This window comes from Excalfactoria chinensis, chromosome 1 (assembly GCF_039878825.1).
Source record: "Excalfactoria chinensis isolate bCotChi1 chromosome 1, bCotChi1.hap2, whole genome shotgun sequence".
NCBI lineage: Eukaryota > Metazoa > Chordata > Aves > Galliformes > Phasianidae > Excalfactoria > Excalfactoria chinensis.
This window is the reverse complement of record NC_092825.1, coordinates 28426069-28447775: the sequence shown is the minus strand read 5'-3', so window position 1 is coordinate 28447775 and position 21707 is coordinate 28426069. Positions and strand designations below refer to the sequence as shown.

At 41.2% G+C, this 21707-nt stretch overlaps 1 protein-coding gene across 1 annotated transcript; it reads left to right on the top strand.

The window, feature by feature from the left end:
* The first annotated feature begins 4210 nt into the window (after positions 1-4210).
* TWF1 (twinfilin actin binding protein 1) lies at positions 4211-21566 on the top strand. Its single transcript, XM_072333632.1, has 9 exons — positions 4211-4318; positions 8271-8348; positions 10350-10528; positions 12158-12253; positions 13114-13218; positions 15908-16033; positions 16227-16377; positions 16791-16912; positions 18158-21566. Exons 1-9 carry the CDS (start codon positions 4294-4296, stop codon positions 18326-18328), a joined length of 1053 nt encoding a protein of 350 aa, XP_072189733.1. The 5' UTR covers positions 4211-4293; the 3' UTR covers positions 18329-21566.
* The last annotated feature ends 141 nt before the right edge of the window (positions 21567-21707 follow it).

Sequence of the window (21707 nt, the reverse complement as noted above, 5' to 3'; positions counted from 1 at the left end):
AAAATCTCACAGAGAATGCCTACTTTCCACATTACTCCAAACTACATAGCTGCTCATTAGTTCATGCCAATTTTGAATACTGCTCTATACTGAGAAATGACTACTGACCAGACAAGCCACCCCCTTGCAGGTGGTAATTAACCAGTCTTGGTAGATAAAGCCTATTCTATATCTAGAAAGCTTTGTGTTGGGTGGCTCTCTGCCAGCACTCACTTGCTTTCTGAATGGGGTCCTTCTACAGGCACCAGGTAGTAGGCTGTCAGGATGACCATCCCAATGGGAATGAATCAGTTCCAGGTACATTTTCTTTGTCATAAAAAAATAGTGACCAAATACAATGCAGTGGAAGTTAGAGTAGACCTATGAAAACATGAAAGTAGAGACTGCTGAAAGACGTCAAATGTACCCAGCCCATCCAGTAATAAAAGGATATTGGAGCATTTTTTCTAGTTTGAGACACAGAGGAAGGTTTTACATGAACACAGACTGATGTTTGCCTTGTAGTTGTGGGTGGGTTTTTATTGTTGTTTTGGTTTATTTTGCTTTTCTCCATTAAAAGTAATAACAATAATAATAATAAAGGATGTTTATTTCCATAAAAGATATTATGTATCTACGTTAAATGAGAAGTAGAGCTTCTATTTTTGTGGCAAGAAGACTTCTCTCCTGTTAAATGAAGACTAAGTAGCTTCACTTATTACTTTACTATCATCATACCTTGCTACAAAGAATGAGTACGACTTCAGCCATTCACTCTCCTGGAGCAGATTGCACCCTGCCTGTTTTCTGCACAGTTTTCCCCCAGAATCCAATCTGATTTAAGACCCCATAATGGTATGGGAAGAAAGAACCCAAGCACAAACCATCCCCTGATAGATCAAGATAAAGACTGTTCATATAAAGATAAAACGATTCCAAAGGCCTGATGGAGCTGTCCAGGTCTTTGATGTTCTTCTTGTTTTGTTTGACCTACAAACCACTTCAAGCATCATCTGATTGTTACAAATCTCTCGTGCACTCCATGCACAAGACAAATTTCTTCGACCCTGTCATCAATAATCGATAAAGCAAACATAGGTCCTAAATAATTAATATGTTTGGTTTGGGTTTTTTTCCTATTTTACAGGAAAGGGAAAAACAAGAACCATCAAGATATCAGTGATATCGTTTAATGGAACACTTCTGGAATGCATTCAGATAACACACCACGAAGGCAGAACACAGTGTGGCCCAGAGAGTGACTGGATCACAAATAATTCTGCACAGTGATCTTGCAGTGGTATTAACATGATAGTTAGTCACTACTATTAGGGTAACATACTAAAAAATGAACCACATGAAGAATTTCATAGCCTCAGAATTCCAGGGACCATGAGACACTTTGATGATCCTACTGCCCATTATGCTATGAATGTACACAGAGAGTGTAGGTGTCACATTTACCAGATAAGAATATGAGCTTAACAGAAAAGGACAAAGATACCAGCAAACCATATTCAGAATCAACTCTTAACTAATTTAACTGTATGCTTCAGAGAGCAGAATGATGTAAGAAACATAGGAATTCCCACCAACTGTGCTTTGTTTAGTTTATTTCACTAAGGTTTTTGTTGTCAAAGCATATCAAAACATGAAAAGAATCCATTGTCTACAACTTTTAGGACAGCATCAATGAGAGTGGGTAGGAACCTCCCAGTACCTCATCCTTTCTTATCAACTATGTTGTAATTCGGCTTAAGCATTTTTCTATCTACCATGTTCCAGGTCACCTATAGACAAGACCTACTGTGTCAACTGATTGAGCAGCCAGGAAGAAAAGTCCTTTGCATTATGAATATTATGACATGAGAATTAGATGGTTTATTTGCTCATTTATCTGAAATAGAAATGGATATAAGATCATAAAGAAATGAAGCGACGCATTCATAGTGCTATAAAAACTTACTGAAATACATAAAATGAGAGAATTCCTTTACTGTAATGAAGAACCGCTTGTTATAATGTCAAAGGAGTGTGTAGTTTCTTTAGTAAGATTTCTTACAGTAGACTATACATAAACTCTAGCCACTATAAATAAATGCCTTTTTACTTGAATGTAATGTGTTGGTTGATTAGAGCTACATACCCAGAGACAAACAGGTAACAACAGCATGCTCAGAAGTCTTAGGCCCACAGCCTATTTGCTATGAACACTTTTCACAACTATATATGTGAAGTTATAAGCAAATCTGGCTGTAGAAGGGGTATTATTCCTCTGTTAGCTCCCCATGCATATTGAAGGGGGATAACTGGAAGCAAGCAGAGCTGAATAAATGTTATTTTCACATAGCTCAGAAGTTTGTATTCATTCTTATTCAATATAGAAGAAAGTTCATCTTGATGATGGAGTGATTCTCTAATGTTATAATTATTCTCTTAAAAACATGCTTATTTTTAAGGAGCTGGGGGGGGGGGGGGGGGGGGGGGGGTTTATTTATTTATTTATTTATTTAGTCAAACACCAAATTCTGTAATATTGAGGTATTTAAAAAATCCTTCAGACTTCCAATTTGCCTTCCCAAAAAAGCTCCTATGAAATGCCAATATGAATATGGGTTGTTTCATATGAAGCAGATGGCAAGATTCCTCTTCTCTACTTCTGAGTCCTCTGACAGCTTGGTGGGAACTGCTATGATGCCACCACAGACAGTCAAGGTGATTCTGACATGGTGACAGACACCACAGGCCCATTCCATTCCAGCATTTCCAGTCCAAATACAGGTTGCCACTGCAAGCACAGTCCTACAGCCTTGATTCTGCAGCCTCACTGCCACACTGTGCTAACAGCAGTGCTCCTGGGGACACATGACCAACTGAATGCAGGGACTGAAATCTTCCTTTCCATGGTCAGTTTTCAGGTAAATCTGTTCTTTCCAAATAAAGCAATAGGCAGGAAGGAAGCAAGAACACTGGCAGACTTGGTTTGGGATGACTTAAAGTGGTTGGGACAATACCTCATCTTTGGTTGTCACTCTTGAACTTCAGTACTACTTTCTTCTTGGAAAAGCTCTTCATGAAGAGTTGCTTTATCTTTTCAGAGCTTCTGTGCTCTTGGGGATTTCAATACCTTTCAATACCTGAAGGGAACTTACTCCCAGGAGGGGAGCAAACTCTTCAAAAGGGCTGATAATAGCAGGACTAGGGGAAATGGTTTTAAGTTAAAAGAGGGAAGATTTAGGTTGGATGTTAGGGGGAAGTTCTTTACTAGGAGAGTGGTTAGGTCCTGGAACAGGCTGCCCAGGGAGGTTGTGGATGCCCCGTCCTTGGAGGTGTTCAAGACCAGGTTGGACGGGGCTCTGGGCAACCTGATCTAGTAAAGACGTATGTTTGGTGGCCCTGCTAAGCAGGGGGGTTGGAACTACATGATCCTTGAGGTCCCTTCCAACCCGGGTCATTCTGTGATTCTGTGATTCTGTGGGGATGTGTCATAGAGGAATTAGAGCTGACTTCACTGTGCTTTAAGAGGTACATCCCCATCTCTTGTTTCTTGGTTTCACATGAAGTCTTTTTTATGTCTCTGTTAGCCTGTCCAGCTGCTGCAGTGCTCATTTAGCCCAGCTCACTAGCTGGTAACACATCTCCACACAGACCTCTTTGCTGGATTAGCATTATGCAGTGCTGCTCACATGCCGCACTTAGAGTGCTATTTCACATTTCCCAAATAGGAAATACCTTGCATGATGTCTTAATACCCAGGGTATGACAAAGTGCAGGCGCTCACATCCATCAACACAACGAAAGCAGCTGACTTCAGCAATTCCTGAGCTGTGGATCTTTGAGGATGGGAAGGTGAAGCAGGCAAGTATGCATTCCTTCATGCTTTACTGTTAACAGGTTAATGCAGAATACATGTTAAATACAGAACGTGAAGCGTCCCCCCTTGCCTCAGGTAAGAGAACCATCTCCGTGACAAGCGCCTAGAGGTCACCCAAACTCTCCTCAGCCATTTTTCTGTATTCCAGCCTACAAACGGCAGCGCTACGGGCAGCGTGAGGGCATCGCCCCTCGCTCGGGGAAGGCGGCGAGAGGACCCGTCCGGCCCGAGCAGCGCGGCAGGCTCCGCTCTAGGGGGCAGCAGCACCCCGCCCGCCGTGGGGCGGCCCGGCCCGGCGGGGCCCGGAAGGCGCCGCGCTCCCTCCCGGCGGCCGCTGAGTGGCGGCGGCGTGTCACGTGTGCGCGGCCGGGCCGTGCCGGGCTGGGCCGGGTCGCGGCGCACTGCCCCGGGCGCAGCGTGGCTGGCGGCGGCGGTGCGACATGTCCCACCAGACCGGCATCCAAGGTACTGCCCTCCCTCCTTCCCTCAGCGTCGTCCCCGCGTCGTTCCGCGTCCCCGTTCCGCAGCTGCCTTCTCCCCGCCGCCTCTTTGTTCGCTCCCAGCCTTTTCTCCTGGGGTTACCCCCGTAACGGAGCGAAGCGGGGGTTGCCGCACAGCGAGTCGGAGCCCCGCGGGTGGCGGTCCCGCGTCTGGCCGCGCCTGGCAGCGCCGGGGCAGCGGGGATCCGGGCTGAGTGCGGCTGGAAGGGATTTCCCGCTGAACGCCCGACGTGGCGCCTGGGGGTCCGCTGGGCGCAGGTGTTCTGCGGCGGGTGGCGGCCGGACGGCAGCTCCAGCCCCGGCAGGTGTCCGCCCGGCATCGCCGCAGCGGTGCGACAGCGCCCGAGTGACTCCGCTCAGAGGAACCGCAGCGCTGGAGGAGGACCTCGAGAGAGCCGGAGCTGGGGAGGAGGGACCCCGCGAGCCCCTGTGACGGGGGAAAAGTACAGGAGAACCCAGTGTGTCCCAGCGTGTCCGAGCCTTGGAGAATGTGAGGAGCAATTGGAAGGAGGCGACGGGCTGTTTCTCGGGATTATCGGCCTCGCAGCATCACAGCAGTGCTAAGCGGGGATAATGCAGCTGCAGGATTATGGGGTTTGCGGTTTTATTGTTTTGATTTCTGCAGCCTGCTCGCTCAGTGACTAATGTGGTGTACTTTGTCTGCTCCTCTGCACTTATGGTTGCAGGTGACTTTTGTACTCGTCTCGGTTGCTTTTAACTGCTCTTCCAACCTCATTTTGGCTGCTGGCTACGTTTGTTCTGCAGCCTGTCACCTCTCTTCCTTCCCCCCCCCCCCATGCCAGCTTGGCATTAAGTTGGCATAGCCACTCGGTTTAGGTTCTTTGCCCCTGCCCGGGCTGGGGTGCACCTCACGCAGTGTTTTTCCACGTTTGGGAATACTGCCCCAGTGGCTCTTAATTCTCTTGTGCTCCTCCCTCCAACCACACCAAGAGGGAAGGCAAGAACACCCTGTTGCTTACCATGACCAAGAATGGCTAAGCCTCTTCTCTCTCATTTCTTTGAGAGCCTTTTGTCCTCTGAGGAGAGCCACAGTGAGCTCGGCTGCTTTCCTGCCCTGATCCTGCCCTGGCAGGCTGGGATGCAGCCCGCTTATCTGGGGTCTCTTTGTAGCAAAGCTTCTGCAATTGGAAGAGGGCTGGCGTTTGTCGTGCCGTTGCTGGCATTAGCAACAAACAGGCTACTGTCGCTCATAAACAATCACAAGATTTGGCAGCACGGAGCGCTCCTTTCTGGAACCAGAAATGAAGTAATGGGGACAGTGATGTGTACCAGGCCAATGTTAAAAGGACGGGGCTTTCAAACAAAGCAGCAAATATAAATAGTCGCAGGGTGCATTGAGCTGTGGGGAGATTCACAAGACTATGTTCAGCTCTTCCAAATTAGTTCAGAAGCGTGTTTTTGAAGTAAGCCTCATTGCATTTCAATATTCCGTATTACAGATAAGTCACTTTGAAAGCGCAGCGGAGTAAATGTAAGTGCTTGATACCTGTGTATGTTTACAAGCTGTTTTACACAGTCTTTTGAAGACTGTAACCAGTTTTTATTATGGGACAGTCCAAATACCAAAGAGTTTACTTAATGCTTATTTGCTCATTGAGGAAGGTAGCTGGTAGGTCGTTCAAAAGTAATGCCTCCTATTTATTTATGTGGAAACTGCAACAGATAAAAGAGCACAGCAGTATCATTTGATAGAGCAAAAGTCTCGCCTGCAAAACTACTTTTCAACTTAGTCAACACCATTAGCCCTGCATTTTGGCCATTGATAAACAAGAGCCTGCTTGCCATGCTCATAAAAATCCACACCAGCAATGGTGACCCGCTGTAGCTGTTATCACTGCTGAAATGCACCAGCCACCGCCTCACTGTGCTCACATTCAATGATTGCTCTCCAGAAATGTTCAGCAAGCATTGATGAATGCCAGTGGGTGCAATTTTTTCCTGCACGGAGGAATTCAATTGCATGCTTTTACTTTGTACACGCTTCCGTGTCAGACACCATTGTGTCAGACTGCCCTTCTGCTGCCGTCTATCACACGGCAACAACATGTAGTGGAATATTGGTGGGACGGTTCAGCATCTACTGCCATTCCACCAACATCTGCCTCTGATGTCATGGGCTGGCATAGTAAAATAAGAGGTATTACTTAAAGGGCAGCACTTTGCATGTCAGCTTGCTTATCTTACTTTGTATGTTGTGTCTTTTGAAAAATGCTGCCAAGTACAGCACTAAAACAGCAGGTAATTTGCATTGCTGGATCGAACAGGGTATGTAGAACTAAGATGTATCCTATGTGTTTCTTCCCAAGTATACAATGAGGCGTTTCCACTACTGAGATAAACTTCTGTAGCAGAAGCTGTGATGTATGTGGAGAGAATTGACACGTTTCTCATCATGAATGTTTTCTGGAAAAGAAATTAAACTGCAAGTTGGCCGGTGAGATTCCAAGTCCAAACTGTAATTGAGGTCTTTGTTCTGCAGAAAGTTGAAATACAACACGATGTTCCTCTGTTGTGAATTTTGTGACCTCTGTATGTGGCAGTGTATCTCATGGATAGTGAGACTGTTTCTCTGTCACTAGTGTCTTGTCTCAGAAAATGACTCCAGGAGCTGTTGTGGTTCTGGTGTCTGGACTGCTGTGTCAGTGTTGTTTTGGTGTGCAGGCTTGATATAAGAGTACAGAGATCAAGGGACCGTAGACCTAAAGAGGACAACAGTTTCCAGGCTAATTGGGAAGTCTGGAAAGTGTTGTGATGTTTGTGTGTTGAACGGAAGTGTGAGGAAAGGCAGAGATGATCAGAAAAGCTGATAACTGCTGAGTGAGAAGGTGGGTTTGGACTGGAAACCCAACTCAGTTGTGTCTGTGTAAATGGCAGCGCTTCGTCTCCATCCTGTAGGCCATTTTGGAGTTCCAGAATGAACCTGCCCTTTGCCTTCATGGACTTGAGTCTTACATGTTTTGAATATGGACAGAAGCCATCTGTTCCTTCGGCCTGGACTGTAAATAATCCTTTTTCTTTGTTTCCTGGTTTGTTGTTTGCTTTGCGGGTGCTGTCCTCCATGCTGTGGGATTACTTAAAGGACCAGCTTGCAGCAATTGTTTGTCAGTAAATGCAGGACAGCCCCCTGACTGGGGTATAATTAAACTGATCTGCACAAGGATTACTTAGCTAAGCAGCTGAAATTAGAATATTGTCTGCAGGACTCGAGCACGGTTCTTCCTTGTGCTTACAGAAGGGGTCTGTCATACTGGTGTTGTAATGTCAATGTGAATTAGAGAGATCTGAAAGTATTTTTAGCTACTTTTTGTGAATTCATTTAATCTGCCCTATTGCGATGGGTCAGGGATTGCAAAGTGTCATCAGAATGCTTGCAAGGACATAACTTGATAGGAAGGATGAATGAAGAGCGTCAGCCTTCCTTGGTACCCTTCAGAGGGGCATCTTCAGGAAAGGGAGGTAATTTTTGCAGACAGACTCTTAACGTTTTCCTGACAGGCATCAAGTTTGTGTCCTCAGGCCTGCTGCAAACTTTCAGGCTTTATGAAGCTCCTGTAATTCGAGATGCATTGTATTTCTATTGCGTTACTGTATGAACTGTGAAACCTGAGAGCGACGATGTGATGTCACCTTTAATTTTCACCATGTTGAAAATGATGTACGGTATTGCAAGTAAGCAGGGCTGTTCTGCAGATGTTTATAATGTTGTCTGTGATCTTTCTGTGGCATGCCTGTGGCTGGAACGGCGTTTGACAGCTCCCGTGTTCCTTTTTCAGTCCAACATCATAGCGATGGGCCAGGTGTATGCTTTTCCAGTGTTGTTTTTACCTTCATGAGTACTCTTTGTTGTTGGAAAGAAGAATGTGTTCATTAGCTTACTTTTATTTTCTCTTTTTCAGCTAGTGAAAATGTTAAAGACGTCTTTGTTGGAGCCAGAAATGGGAAGTACAGGATTTTGAAAATAGTCATTGACAATGGTTAGTCAAGTGTTACTATTTTTCTCTGATTCCTTTGGATATTTTCCTAACTATTTGAGTGAATTTTTTTGTGTACAGTTTCTTTCAAAACCAAGAACACTCCCAAGCTTAATGTTACCGAGGCCTTTCATATCCTGAAGGTAGAGTTTGAGTTGTGGTGATGTTAAGGTTTCAGTGTGCTATTATTGAATTAGAATTTTTCCTCCAAATGTCATTTCTTATTCTCCCAAAACCCGCTGCTCCTTTCAAATAGGAGTACATGAAATGCCCACATCATTACTGAAGTTCATTCATTTATGGTACACTGACAAACCCGTTAGCAGGAGGAAGGTTTATGCGTACATGCATGCACATACATACATTTATTGTTAGGTAAGTAACCTGCTGTTACCTTCTTTGTGTTTGCTTAAGTTTTCCAGCATTTTTCCCTGCTTTTCTCACGGTAGCAGCAGTAACATTATAGTGAGATCACTGCAGTAAAATGTCTCAGCAGCACAGGTTACTAAGTCTTGACCTATATATTTTTTTATTAGGAAAGTTAGAACAGTGTGCTTGTGTGTACCTGATGCTTCTTAGTACAAAATGAAGGTTGTAAGTAGGGAGTGTCTTCCATTTTTATCTTAAACTTTTTTCTCTGTGTGCTTGTGTGTGTATATATGTATACACAATTTGTATGTGGAAATAGAGACCAGCCTAATTCTCTTTTCCATAGTTCAAAAAGAAGCTTCTAATGCTCCCAGAATACTGGAAGCAAAACAGTTGCCTTGTATGTCTGCAGGAGCTTTCAGCAACTGCCCTTAATGAGCAGATAACACTCAAATGGAGTTCTGCTAATTTGAGTGAATAAGAGAACAGGTTTGCTGCAGGGCAATACAGTAGTTATGTTTATTTTTTGGTGTTTGTTTCGTTATTAAATTCAAGTGTCTATAAAGCCACATAGAGCTAAGGATTGCCAAGTACATTGTAGTTGTCCTGAATATCCATCTATATGTACAGCTTCAACTACTTTGCATCTAATGCAGGGAAGTGCCAAATACACTCCCTCTCTCTGAGCTGTTCGTGCTCTGTGCCTTGGAATGGGAGAATGCTTTGTCTGAAACATTCTGCAGTTAGAGACTGTTTTACTTCTGTCTGAAGTATTAAAGGTCAGGTCCGAGACTGTCAAAAGATACTATACGTACTAACTGCTGTGGGCCCTTGAACTGCTGTGGGAACCATATAAACAAGGTGTTTCTCCTTTGGCTGTGAGGGCTAATATTTGAAAGTTGGCAAATGTTTGGAAGATACTGAATAGTATTTTCCTTTGGAAGCTGAGATGTGATTTATATGTAAGAGAGAAATCTTGTTGCTACAGTTGTTCACATAATTAAATCTCATCTGAAGTATTCTTTATGGACTTAAGCCAATTATACACAATAAACAACTTCAGTAATTTAAAGAGACTGCAGTTATGAAGCTGTATTAGAAAGGGGTTTATCTACTTACATAGTCAAATTAAAGTGATTACTGCAAGCATGTTCATTCCAAACTCTTTTAACTATGCAACTGAGTAACTGTCTCCTTACAGTGAGTACAAACATCGGAGTGTGTGAAAGCATCAGTAATGCTGATTTTAATGTTTAAAAACCTACTCTCATCTTATTTTTGCTTAAGTGTTTCATGTTAAAAATAAATGAACTAGCAAAGGACAGTTTTTATTTCTTCTCTGTACACATTACGCTAAACACTGATATCAGTCTCACCTCTTCAGATCAAAGAACTTGATGACAGCCAGCACGCTGCTCCTCAACTAATTGCGTTTTGGTTAAAGTAAGTTAGGGTTTATGCGTACACAGCTGTTGCAGGAACTCACCTGCTATTGCATTGAGTGCTCCTGACTCCCATTCTTGTGGGCATGGTTACAGAATATGAAGCATTTGATTAATTACAATTAATAACTGATTCTGAAAAGCACTATCAACTATATAATTGCTAACCTGTAGTTTTGGTTATTGGTTTTAGAGCAGCTTGTTCTGGGATCCTCTAGGCGGCCACTTGGATCATGGGAAAAGGATTATGATGCTTTTGTACTTCCTCTTCTTGAAGACAAGCAACCGTGTTACATATTATACAGATTAGATTCTCAGAATGCTCAAGGATATGAATGGATCTTTATTGCATGGTCGCCTGATCACTCTCCTGTAAGTAATAATCATGGAATCATAGAATGACTAGGGTTGGAAGGGAAATCAAGGATCATGAAGCTCCAACTCCCCTGCCACAAGCAGGGCCACCAACCTTCACATTTAATACTAGACCAGGCTGCCCAGGGCCCCATCCAACTTGGCCTTGAACACCTCCAGGGACGGAGCATTCATAAACCTCTGTGGGCAGCCTGTTCCAGAGCCTCAGCACTCTCTTAGTAAGGAACTTAGCCCTGATATCCAACCTAAATATTCCCTCCCTCAACTTAAAACCATTTTCCCTTGATCTGCTATCATCTCCCCTCCTGCTTATAGGCTCCCTTTAGGTGCTGGAAGGCTGTAGTGAGGTCAACCTGCAGCCTTTTCTTCTCCAAGCTGAACAAGCTCAGCTCCATCAGCCTGTCTTCATAGAGAAGATGCAAAGGATGTACATTATTAACCATTTTTCAACAGTATTGTTTGATCCAAATCCTAGATGAGAAGGATTTGGGGAATGAAGCATTCCCCAGCCTTCGCCACACTTTCTGCCAAAGAAATGTGGAAACATCTTCCTCGAAGCTGTTTGTGAGTCTGGATGGAGCGTAGGTAGTTCAGCTTATTTCTAGATCAGTCAAAAGAAAAGCTCACATTTTTGTGCTTTTTGTTGGCCTATCTTTCTGTCAGTGTTCATGGAAATAATAGAACAACATAGGACAGAAATCCCCGTTGGTGTTGTCATAGAGAGAAAGATGATAGTTTGAGCTCAAGCTGCTTATTCTTTTTTGTTTGCTGTCAGACCAGTTGGTGTTTGCAGATCTGTGACCCACCTGAGAACGTCTTCATTCGTAGAGAGAATGGGAGGAAAGGGAAGTCAGCCTTAACAGGTTCTAGGTGAATCTGAGGGAGGACAAAGTCAGTCTATTCCCAGATTCCTGTGCTACTTTGAATAGCACTTAGGAAGCAGTAGGAGGCCAAGAAGTGGAGTGCATAGAAGAAATTGAGTGGAAAAGATGAGGGTATTGTGATGAGGATGGCATGGCAGTGAAATAAGCTGGGGAAAATGGGACTGCAGGGAGAGGAATATGTATGTTGGATGCAAATTGATAGGAAGCAAGCATCATTAGGTCTTCTGCTCTAGAAAATCTCCTTTTTCCATCCTGTAGTTGAACTCCCAAATAAAAAATAATAATGGGTTATTTGCAGTCTGCTCTTTCTGTAATGTATCTGTTAGTAGACAGACTGGTGACAAATGAACTAAGTGTTTGTTTTTTCCTAAATAAGAGTAGTAAGGATTATGTTGTTTGTTTTGTTTTTAATTATCATTATATTTTTAAAGCACATACTCTAATTAAAGCTGCACTTTGGCTTTGGAATTAGTTTAATAATGATGCGTAGTAAAATGTCTTATTGTGCACTTGAGAATTTAATGGCATATATTAGTATCACACTCCAGAGCTCATTCTGTGATTTCATTCGTCATTAAGAAATGCAGTTTCAAACCTCACTTTCAAGTCTTCAAATACTTGTTCAAGAAGGCTGTTTGTTCGTGGATTTGGTACCCCAAAATGCTGTTGTACATCTGAGCTGTGTATGCTAAAGAGGAGAAATAAATAAACCAGAAACCAACACTGTTTTATGATATACCAGGTTCGTCAAAAGATGTTGTATGCTGCAACCCGAGCAACACTTAAGAAAGAATTTGGGGGTGGTCATATTAAGGATGAAGTATTTGGAACAGTAGAGGTATGTTCTAAGGAATACTGATTATAATAGATGATTTTGCTGGTGTTAATTTGCGGTGATGTTGCTCTTTTTGATGGAGGAAATGGGGGGTTGAAAATTTTGTGCCTTATTCAAACACAAAAATGTAATAATTCTCATTTAAAAAGTAATTATATTTAACATATTAAGATTCAGATGGCCTTCCTTCAAATGGTATTAAAACTAAATCATCCACGACTAACAGTACAGTCTTTTAAGCTCACTGCATCTTTATGAATCCTTAAGAAGCAGTAACCCTTAAAGCATTCAGGCCAGTTGTTCACATAAGCCATTGTGGATGTATGGGTCTGAATCAGGTGGGCTAGAACAGCTATTAGTGAGACTTTAGCAACTGAAAGCAAACATTTTTATCTTAAACCAAGGGTATAAAGCTGTCCATTCTTTAAAATTTGACTGTGAAATATAACTCAAGTCCATGGTGGCCATCTTAATTTATGGAATAAGGATTTTAGTAGCTACTGTCAGTGAAAATGCTAATAGGTGAATATTCAGTTATGGTAAGATAGTTGGAAGGTTCATGCGTGAAGAGGGCTGAATAACTTTTATATATACATCTGTTTTCACAAGGACTTTTTTTTTGATTAGCAAGGCAGTTATGGGCTGACTGTGGAAATGCTGCCTGTTGTACAGTTGGGTATCAGAGCAACCCAGGGGATCCTGCTGTTCAGGATGCCACGTTGAGCTTGCGAATGCACGTACGCTTCCAGTCTTCTGTTTGAATAAAATGAGTGTAACTGAGTAGGAAATAACTGCTGCATAAACTGTGTTAGAACAAATACTTTCGTTCTGAAAAATGATGAATACTGATATTGTGCTTTCAGGATGATGTTTCACTGAACGGATATAAAAAATATTTGATATCGCAGTCTGCCCCTGCACCTCTGACTGCAGCAGAAGAGGAACTTCGACAAATTAAGATTAACGAGGTACCTACAGCGACTTTCAGCATGGTTGGGCCATTGGATGCAGAGTTCCTGCTGTATTGTAGGCAGAGGTTTCTCTAGAATAAAAAAGGCAGAACAGAAAATGGAAAACTTCAGTAAGTTTTTGAGAATGAGAATATAAATATCTCACTCAGTGAGCTGGGATAGCAGGATGCTGATGGCTGGAGACAGAGCAGGGTGATCTTGCTGAGTTTGCAAGGTCCGGTGTCTTTGTCAGAGGCCTGCTGCTTTTAATAGCGTTGGATGTGCTTCAGTGTGAAGGTTACCAGCCATTGGCACAGGTTGTCCTGAGAGACTGCAGTCCCCTCCTTGAAGATCTTCCAAAGCTGGACTGTGGATGTGGGTACCCTGCTCTGGGTGGTCCTCCTTGGGCTGGGGGTTCGACAAGGGGACTTGAGAGATCCCTTTCAACTATTCTTTAATAGCCCATGTTTCACGTGGTGGAAGAAACAGTAGAGAAATTACAAAATAACAACCATTGCAGCAAGTAATTCCGAAGAATATTTCAGCAGCCATTATCCAGTACTGAGCTTCCAGGACCAGTTTGCTTGTCTTTACTTTAAGACTGAGAAGAAATGAGATAAAGTTCAGTAAAAATAAAAACAGAAATCCAAAGAAACAAGCAATTTCTTTAAGAACTATTGATTTGCTTTTCCCCAAATGCTTTATAGGAAGACTATTAGCATGTGCCTTTAAACAAGTAATGTGATGATTGCTGTTTAGCCAATGGCTGAAATGTTTCAGAGGATTCCTTTCTCAGATTTTTCCATCGCTTAATCTCTGTTTGCATTCTGACATGTCTTAATAGACCTTGTGTTGATCTTATAAGTTCTTCAGCCTTATTTTACAGCCATTGCTCATGTGTTTGAAATCTGCCATGTTTTTCCAGCTGGATGCCAGCAAGCTATCATGTTCAGTGCAGCTCTTTATCTTCCCTAAAGTTTTCACTCCCTAGTATTGCTTTTGCTGTAACAATGTTTGTTCTGTGGCTGGTGTCATTATCAGCAATCACTTCTGATACTGGAGTTGTCTTTTATGCCCTACGTACGTTTTGTTTAACTGCTAATTCATGCAGACTAATACTTCATGTTCCATAATGAAACTTCAGCAGCAGTAGCAGTGTTTCTCAAGGATGCATGAACTGCACGTTGCAGCCGTTTGAAATATCTTGAAGCATGTTAAATGGTGTCATTTGTATCTCTGTTGTTTCCGCCAGTATGAAACCTGTAGCTAGTCTCAGTGGAGCAGTACTTCATTAACTTTCATGCTTTAGCTTCCACAAACAAAAAGCTTTCTGATATTAAGGGAATTTGTTGAAAAACCATTTGGATGTGGTGCTCAGGGACGTGATTTAGGAGAGTGCTGTTAGGGCAGTATGGTCAGGTTGAGGTTGGACTTGACAATCTTGAAGGCCTTTTCCAACCTGAGCAATTCTGTGATTCTATGATTAAAAATAATGAGGTTTCTACATTTTATATTCTTTCATAATTACCTAAGAAATATTTGAATGAATCAGATCAGAGGTTTACCTTAGTGCTGCCAAGACTCTGGGTGAGCAACAGCAGGAATCCAGGAAGGGTGTAAGAGGAAGATAAGAAGGCCACAATAATTCCTTTGAATGTTCTTTGTGGGCTGGACTCGATGATCTCTTGTGGTCCATTCCAACCCCTGCCTCAGCCTTTGCAGATAGGACTCTTCCAAAGTAAGACATGATGTTTTACTTTTCAATTGCTTTTAATTTCTTTTTTTCCATCCATCATATGTAGTCTTATCGTTGTTCTGAATCCACATAAAGTTTTGTTGGCCACAGATCATATAATGTTGTACATGTATTCACATCAAATTCCATCTGCCATTTTATCACCCCCTTGGCAGCCATCACTGACAAATCTTATGGTGTGATTTAGGTATATTTAAGTGACTTGGATGTTTTGTTTAGCTTTAGTGGACTCGCATGTTATGGTATGGACAAGTAGGTTTGCTTCCTTCCCCTAAATCCAGTCTTATGCTGGGTTATTCTCTTCCTGTGCCCAGACTTCAGAGGTGGCTTTTATTATGGTTTTCAGTGTTTTTTACTAGTTTGTTCCGTGATGCCAATTTAATAACATTTATTAGTCAGATTTATAGCAGCTATATTTTGCAAATACTTGTCATACAATATTGTTACTAAATCTACTAAACTTAAGACAAAAGCAAGCTCTTCTGCCTACCAATGAGACAGTTTTTTCTCCATTCCTCCCAAAATACTGACTCCCTACAGCCACATTATCACATTCTTAATCTAAAACATACCAAGATAAAGTTGAGAAACAACACTGTCAGTTCAAAAGTACAATGTAGTACAGGAAAATCAGACTCTTTCCTCCTAGCTTATTCTGTCTTGGTATTTGAGTTTACCTAGAGCTTCCCTCACACTTTGGCAGTTTTCTCTCTTGTGATTCCATGGGTTCTGCTGCTTCAGATATGAAACTGTTTTCAGGTAAGCAAACAAATGTGACCTGTTAATTAAAAATAATAAAGGAAGTCTTATGTATAAAGGGATGGTTCAGTGTAGCTTATTCTTGGAATAGCTGCGGACAGCTGTGTGTGTAACCATATGCCATGCATTCTCAGAAAACAAATGAATGTCTGCAAAGGTTTCTGTTCATATTTCCACTGACTTGTGTTCCAGGTACAAACGGATGTTGGTGTGGATACTAAGCATCAAACTCTGCAAGGAGTAGCGTTCCCTATTGCTAAAGAAGCTATTGAGGCTTTGGAGAAGTTGAGAAATAAGCAACTCAATTACGTGCAACTGGCAAGTATAAGATACTTCTGATTATTTTTATTAACAGGTGCTAAATAGATTATGTGCACACTAAACAGTGTGTGTTGATGGCACATGCTGATAAGTTACCATTCTGTACTTTAAATCTTCTTTTTCCTACCCAGTCATATACTCTTGTTTGTTTTCTGTGTATTAACTGTGTGCAGTTTTTCTTTGTTAACAGCAAATTGACATGAAAAATGAAACTATTATTCTGGCCAACACACTTCATACCGAACTTAAGGACTTGCCAAAAAGAATTCCAAAGGATGCTGCGCGTTACCATTTTTTCCTGTATAAGCATACGCACGAAGGAGACTATTTGGAATCCATAGGTATGGGAAAGTGCCCCGATATGAAATGTTATTGGTTTGTTTCAAATATCTCAGTAATCTTGAGGCAGAGAGAGAGATGCATCATCAGGGTAGATAGCTACAAGTGTCTGACCTCTCCTTGTAGTCATAAATTTCAAAGTCATCTGGTTGTCAAGCTGATTTCTGAAGAGTCTTCACGTTTAGAAAGTAGTGAACTGTTCCTTCTGATTACGAACACATGCAGATCAATAGTCATATGGACAAATAAAGATTCTTCCTTTTAGAAATGAAACCCTTACTGAAGTAAAATGCACAAAACCACATTCTGGGCATTGTAGCTTTCATACTACAGAGTTGATTGCAATGTCTTTCTGTTTAAAATGATTCTGTGATACGGGTTTTGATGTATGTTCTGTTTTTTTTTCCCCCTGCAGTTTTCATTTACTCCATGCCAGGGTATACCTGTAGTATACGAGAGCGAATGCTATACTCTAGTTGCAAAAGTCCACTGCTAGAAATTGTAGAAAGACAGCTGTGGATGCAAATAGTTAGGAAGGTAAGTGGGCTGGGAATACTCTGTCTCTCAATTCCCTATTTAATATCTAACCATATTGTTTCTGCCAAGGCTTTCTGTAAACAATGAAAGGTGCTGTATGGCTATTAAAGACCTATTTAAGAGCTTGTCCCGAACAAGAAATACTTATTAAGTGAGCTTCATGATTTCTACATAGTTTTAGTAAACCTGTTCTTGTGCAATAGAGTGTTTGAAAGTACTCTGAAGGACTATGCAGAAGTAACGTGATTTCTTACTAAGAGGCCTGTCGTTTTTTGGATCACAGCTTGTTATTGCTGAACTCTGAATTCCTTCAAGGCCAAGATTACGTAATTATTTCCAAACTGAAAGAAAAAGGAAGCAGCAGTTCTGGAACTTAAACTGCATCTTAGGTGCCCTTGATGGGGTAATTAAGGACTTAGGAGAATGCTGATCTTTCCACTGCAAAGATTATACTACTGTGCATAAAGAACAAGTGGCTTCTCACTTCAGAGCAGAGACTACAGGAAAGGTCCATCTGTGAAATATATGACCTATTAACACTTCTGCTCTAAGATTAGAATAATTATTGAGTCTTGGTTTCTGATTATCGTGTCTACCTGAAAGAAGTTTTTATTTGTGTAGATATCATTGCTGCATGGTTTTATATATCATTCCTCAGGAATTTCTTCATTAGAATGAGGCAGATATACCACGTGGTGCTTGAAATTCCTGTAGACCTCTTTTTGAGGCACGTACTCGCAATGGCAATACAGTGCCTGGCAAGTGCTATAGTTAGGGGGCCATGAAATGCTGAATACCCACAGGGCAGTGCCAAAGCATTTGTCTGAACTCTGAATTTGTGTAATTAAAACCTGGGCTTTGGCTTCAAAACAGTGTTTTCTTTCAGGTTTACATTCTTACATTTAAAACAAAACAAACAAAGAAAAATCCCAGACTCTTTGTTAATTACATTTGTTTTAGCTTTTCTCTGGCTTGAATACTTGCTGAGTTGCACTACTTCATTAATTGTGTGAGTTGTTTATACTCCTCCCTTTCGTTCTCAAGGGACAACAATATATATGCGCATTGCTTTCACAAGAGTGATTTTTTTAATGCACTTTACAGTGGATACAAGTTAGAAAACATTTCATGCTGGACTCTGAATACTATTGCACATATGGGTTTTAATATAGCTCTTAGAGCAGAATGTCTGCATTTTATTAAGTATGTCTTTAAGATGAATGTAACTGGTTTTTCTTTTTTCAGATTGAAATAGATAACGGTGATGAGTTAACTGCTGACTTTCTTTATGAGGAGGTTCATCCAAAACAACATGCACACAAGCAAAGTTTTGCTAAACCAAAAGGTCCTGCAGGGAAGAGAGGAATACGAAGACTCATCAGAGGCCCGGCAGAGACTGAAACACCGAGTGATTAGAATCTGTTGTTTGCATTAATTGTAGGGTTTTGCAGTAAGAAAAATGAAATTCTGACTTTTGCCAATGAACTGAAACCATTCCATTTATAGATGCTAAGGAAAAAAATGTTCCTTCTACTCTCCCCTCTTCTGAACTCAATACTCCCCATGTTGTTAGACAATTATATTTGTTGACCGTATTTTACAACACCTGGAAGAGTTAATTATTTTAAAGGTAGAAAACTAAGCTAGTACTCTCTCGCTTTAAATTAGAATCCATTATTTAATAGCAATTCACAGACAAGACTATTAAGCCCACATTTTCTGTGGGTAAGTAGCAGATGTATGCTTAGATAACGAACCTGCTTTTCTATGAACAGCCTACTGATACCTGCAAGATTTCACTTGTATGAAGAGTTGAAGCTGTCGTTGTCCCAGATAAATCTTTATTTTTCCTGGTAGTTTTTATGGACAATAATGCAACAGAATGTTTTGTTCTGTTGTTTATGTGGTGGGTTGTTGGGTTTGGGTTTTTATACTAGAAAGATTAAAATCCATTATCTGTTAGTTTATGCGAGTACTTGTTCAGGAATAGCTTATTTTTATTGTTTCCTGTGCAAAAGCACAGTCACTTCGAATTTACAGCTAATTTGGTGGGCTTGTCTCTTAAAGACATCTGACATAAGACCACTACAGCTTTACCAGACTTTGACACCACTCATCAGCCTTATGTATTACTGAATGACCAAGTCAAATGTGATAAAATGTGCAGTCTCTATCCTCAGTAAATTATGGAGCTGCTTTCAAAGCAATAAGCTTAAAGTTTCTTCTTAAATTATTGATTTTCTACGCACTTGGACCTAGAACTGCAAACTCAGTAAAAATGGAAATAGACTTGCTTCGTAATGGTGACTTATCATTGAGATCCCAGTGCTCTTGTGTTACCAACTGCAACATAAACTTGTAAGGTATTGTAAAACTAAATACTCCTAAATGTTTGGACTTTAATAGTAAATTAAATCTTTAACAAAATCCAAGTAGGGGATCCAAGGCCTAGCACTTGGGTAGCATTTTATGGAATTTGGCTCTTTTTTCTGCTTCTCATCTAAATGAACGAAATCAGCCAGAATAGTCTGAACACCAGTAAAGCACGAGTCATCTGTTTGTTAGGAAGAGGAAAAAACAGATGATTTTAACAAGGAGGCTGAAGAAGAAATAGTCTCTTTTCAGTGGTACATGGATACAGGACAAGGGGAAATAGACATAAGCTGGAACATAGGAAGTTCTGCATGAATGTGCGCAAGAACTTCTTTACGGTGAGGGTGACGGAGCACTGGAACAGGCTGCCCAGGGAGGTGGTGGAGTCTCCTTCTCTGGAGATATTCAAGACCCGCCTGGACGCCTACCTGTGTGACGTGGTGTAGGGAACCTGCTTTGGCAGGGGGGTTGGACTCGATGATCTCTAGAGGTCCCTTCCAACCCCTACAATTCTGTGATTCTGTGAAATAGATGTAGAAATCGAATATTGGATGAGCTTAAATGTTTCAGAATTGTGTAATGAGGCAAGTACTAAAGGGTGGGTTATGGGGACTTACTTGCTTCTGAGTGGCCTGTATTGAGCTTTGGAATTTTGATTATTTTTTTAAAACTACCTGGGAGTTGCAAGTCTTGGATCACTGCATACAGGTATCCGAATCATTTGTTTGCCTGATGGAAGGTAGATTTTAGAATATTCTGTAGGGAAATAAGGCTTAAACACTACTAGTCCCTGATGAAAGCAATTGTTATCTATCTCATGTTATTATGTTACTTGGAGATGCTAACTTGTTACTGATATTTGACATTGCACTATGTAATATGAAGGTTGCAATAATTGCTGGTTTTACTGTGTGGTTGTTTGTTTTTTTTTTTCCCCTATATGCAGTAGAGATCTGACACCTCAGCTTTCTTCATTTAATCTTATACACTACATCAGCCTAATTCAGAAGCTCCCGATGATCCTCAGCTAATCTGCCCTCAGCTGCTGTGTTCTTATTCTGCCTCTTGCCTTTCTCTTTAGGGCAAGGAGCAGGTCTGAGGAATTCTTCTTCTTGTGTACTGTATGTCATACAAGCATTATTGTTTTTAGACATAGTTAATGTGTATGCAGCTTGCACACTGTAACTACATTTATTTTGAGTTGAAATCTGAATCCTTTCAGCACCAAATTCCTTCCCCCCCCCCCCCCCCCGCCAAAGGTAAATATTTGACTGTAGCAGCTAAAAATGACTTTGAGAAGGCTTTTTCTTTGAACTTAATAGTCTTGTCTGCATCTTAGCAATAATGAGTGAACATACATTTTTACACTCATTTGAGCCAGTAAAGAAGTTCAGCTTTTTAACATGAAATATTCTGAATAAGGAACAGTGTAGCCTGATACAGTTATATGCAGGTTGTAGGGTTGTTTTTTTTTCATCCCTTAATCCTGCCCTAGGTAAATGAGGGTGGGATGTAGAAAGCTTAATCTGGAGGTATGGCCAGAGCAGGCTGAGTGATTACATGAGCGAGTTTATAATGAGCTGCTGTACAGTTCAACCCAAAGCAGACAATAAGTTATTCTACTGCAGAATATTTGATGCGGTTGTACAGCCAGCCAGCCAGGAGTAATGTCTTGAGTGTATTTCCTTCTCCTTTTTCCCTAAAAGAGAAAGACTCCTATAAGTTCACTTTAATTTATATGAAGTCTTGCACTGCCAGCTGCCTCTCTTGGCCCCTTGTAGCTGTTCTCCTGACGAAGCAATAAGCATCTGTTTACATCATGTTTACATCCATATAGTTGCCTCACAAAACACTACTACTGTTCAAGAATAGTCAGAGCCAGCACAAAGTGAGGGCATTAAGAAAAGTTACTCTGTAAACTGTCTGTGGTCATGTAATAATTGAAAGTGTCCATTCAGGATTGTTGCTGGCCTTCATAAATGCCCCAAAGCAATGCAGCTGCTCGCAGTTAACACACAAGCTATTTAATAGCTGTTAATTAACATGATGAGTAATTATTTTTGAAATGTTTATGTTGCAAAGCAGGGAGAAATTGATCTAATAAACCTCCTGTCAGAGGTTTGTAAAACTAATCAAGGTAATAATTGCTCTATCACACGGATAAACACATTGATAAAAGAAATGTTTGATTTACTGTGTCTGCCTATTCAATGAAAAACACCTTCAGATGTTGAAATGATCTATTTTGTAATCTACTTTATAAATAAAGATTGATGCTTTAGTTGGTGCTGTCTGAGTTATTTTGTGTTTAGTCTCTAACAAAGATCTATAGCTGAACATCATGATAGGTAAGTATAGAGGCTCAGGAGCACTGAAAGCAGTATGGAAAGGTAGGTAAGAAGGGGAGGTGGGCAAACAAAAT

What these genes read in the sequence shown, in the direction of transcription:
- TWF1 (XM_072333632.1), top strand. Translation starts at nt 4,294, where the DNA reads ATGTCCCACCAGACCGGCATCCAAG. An exon ending in AAGTATTTGGAACAGTAGAG is followed by an intron (nt 12,254 to 13,113) that starts GTATGTTCTAAG and finishes TTGTGCTTTCAG; the next exon opens with GATGATGTTTCACTGAACGG. An exon ending in GGATGCAAATAGTTAGGAAG is followed by an intron (nt 16,913 to 18,157) that starts GTAAGTGGGCTG and finishes TTCTTTTTTCAG; the next exon opens with ATTGAAATAGATAACGGTGA.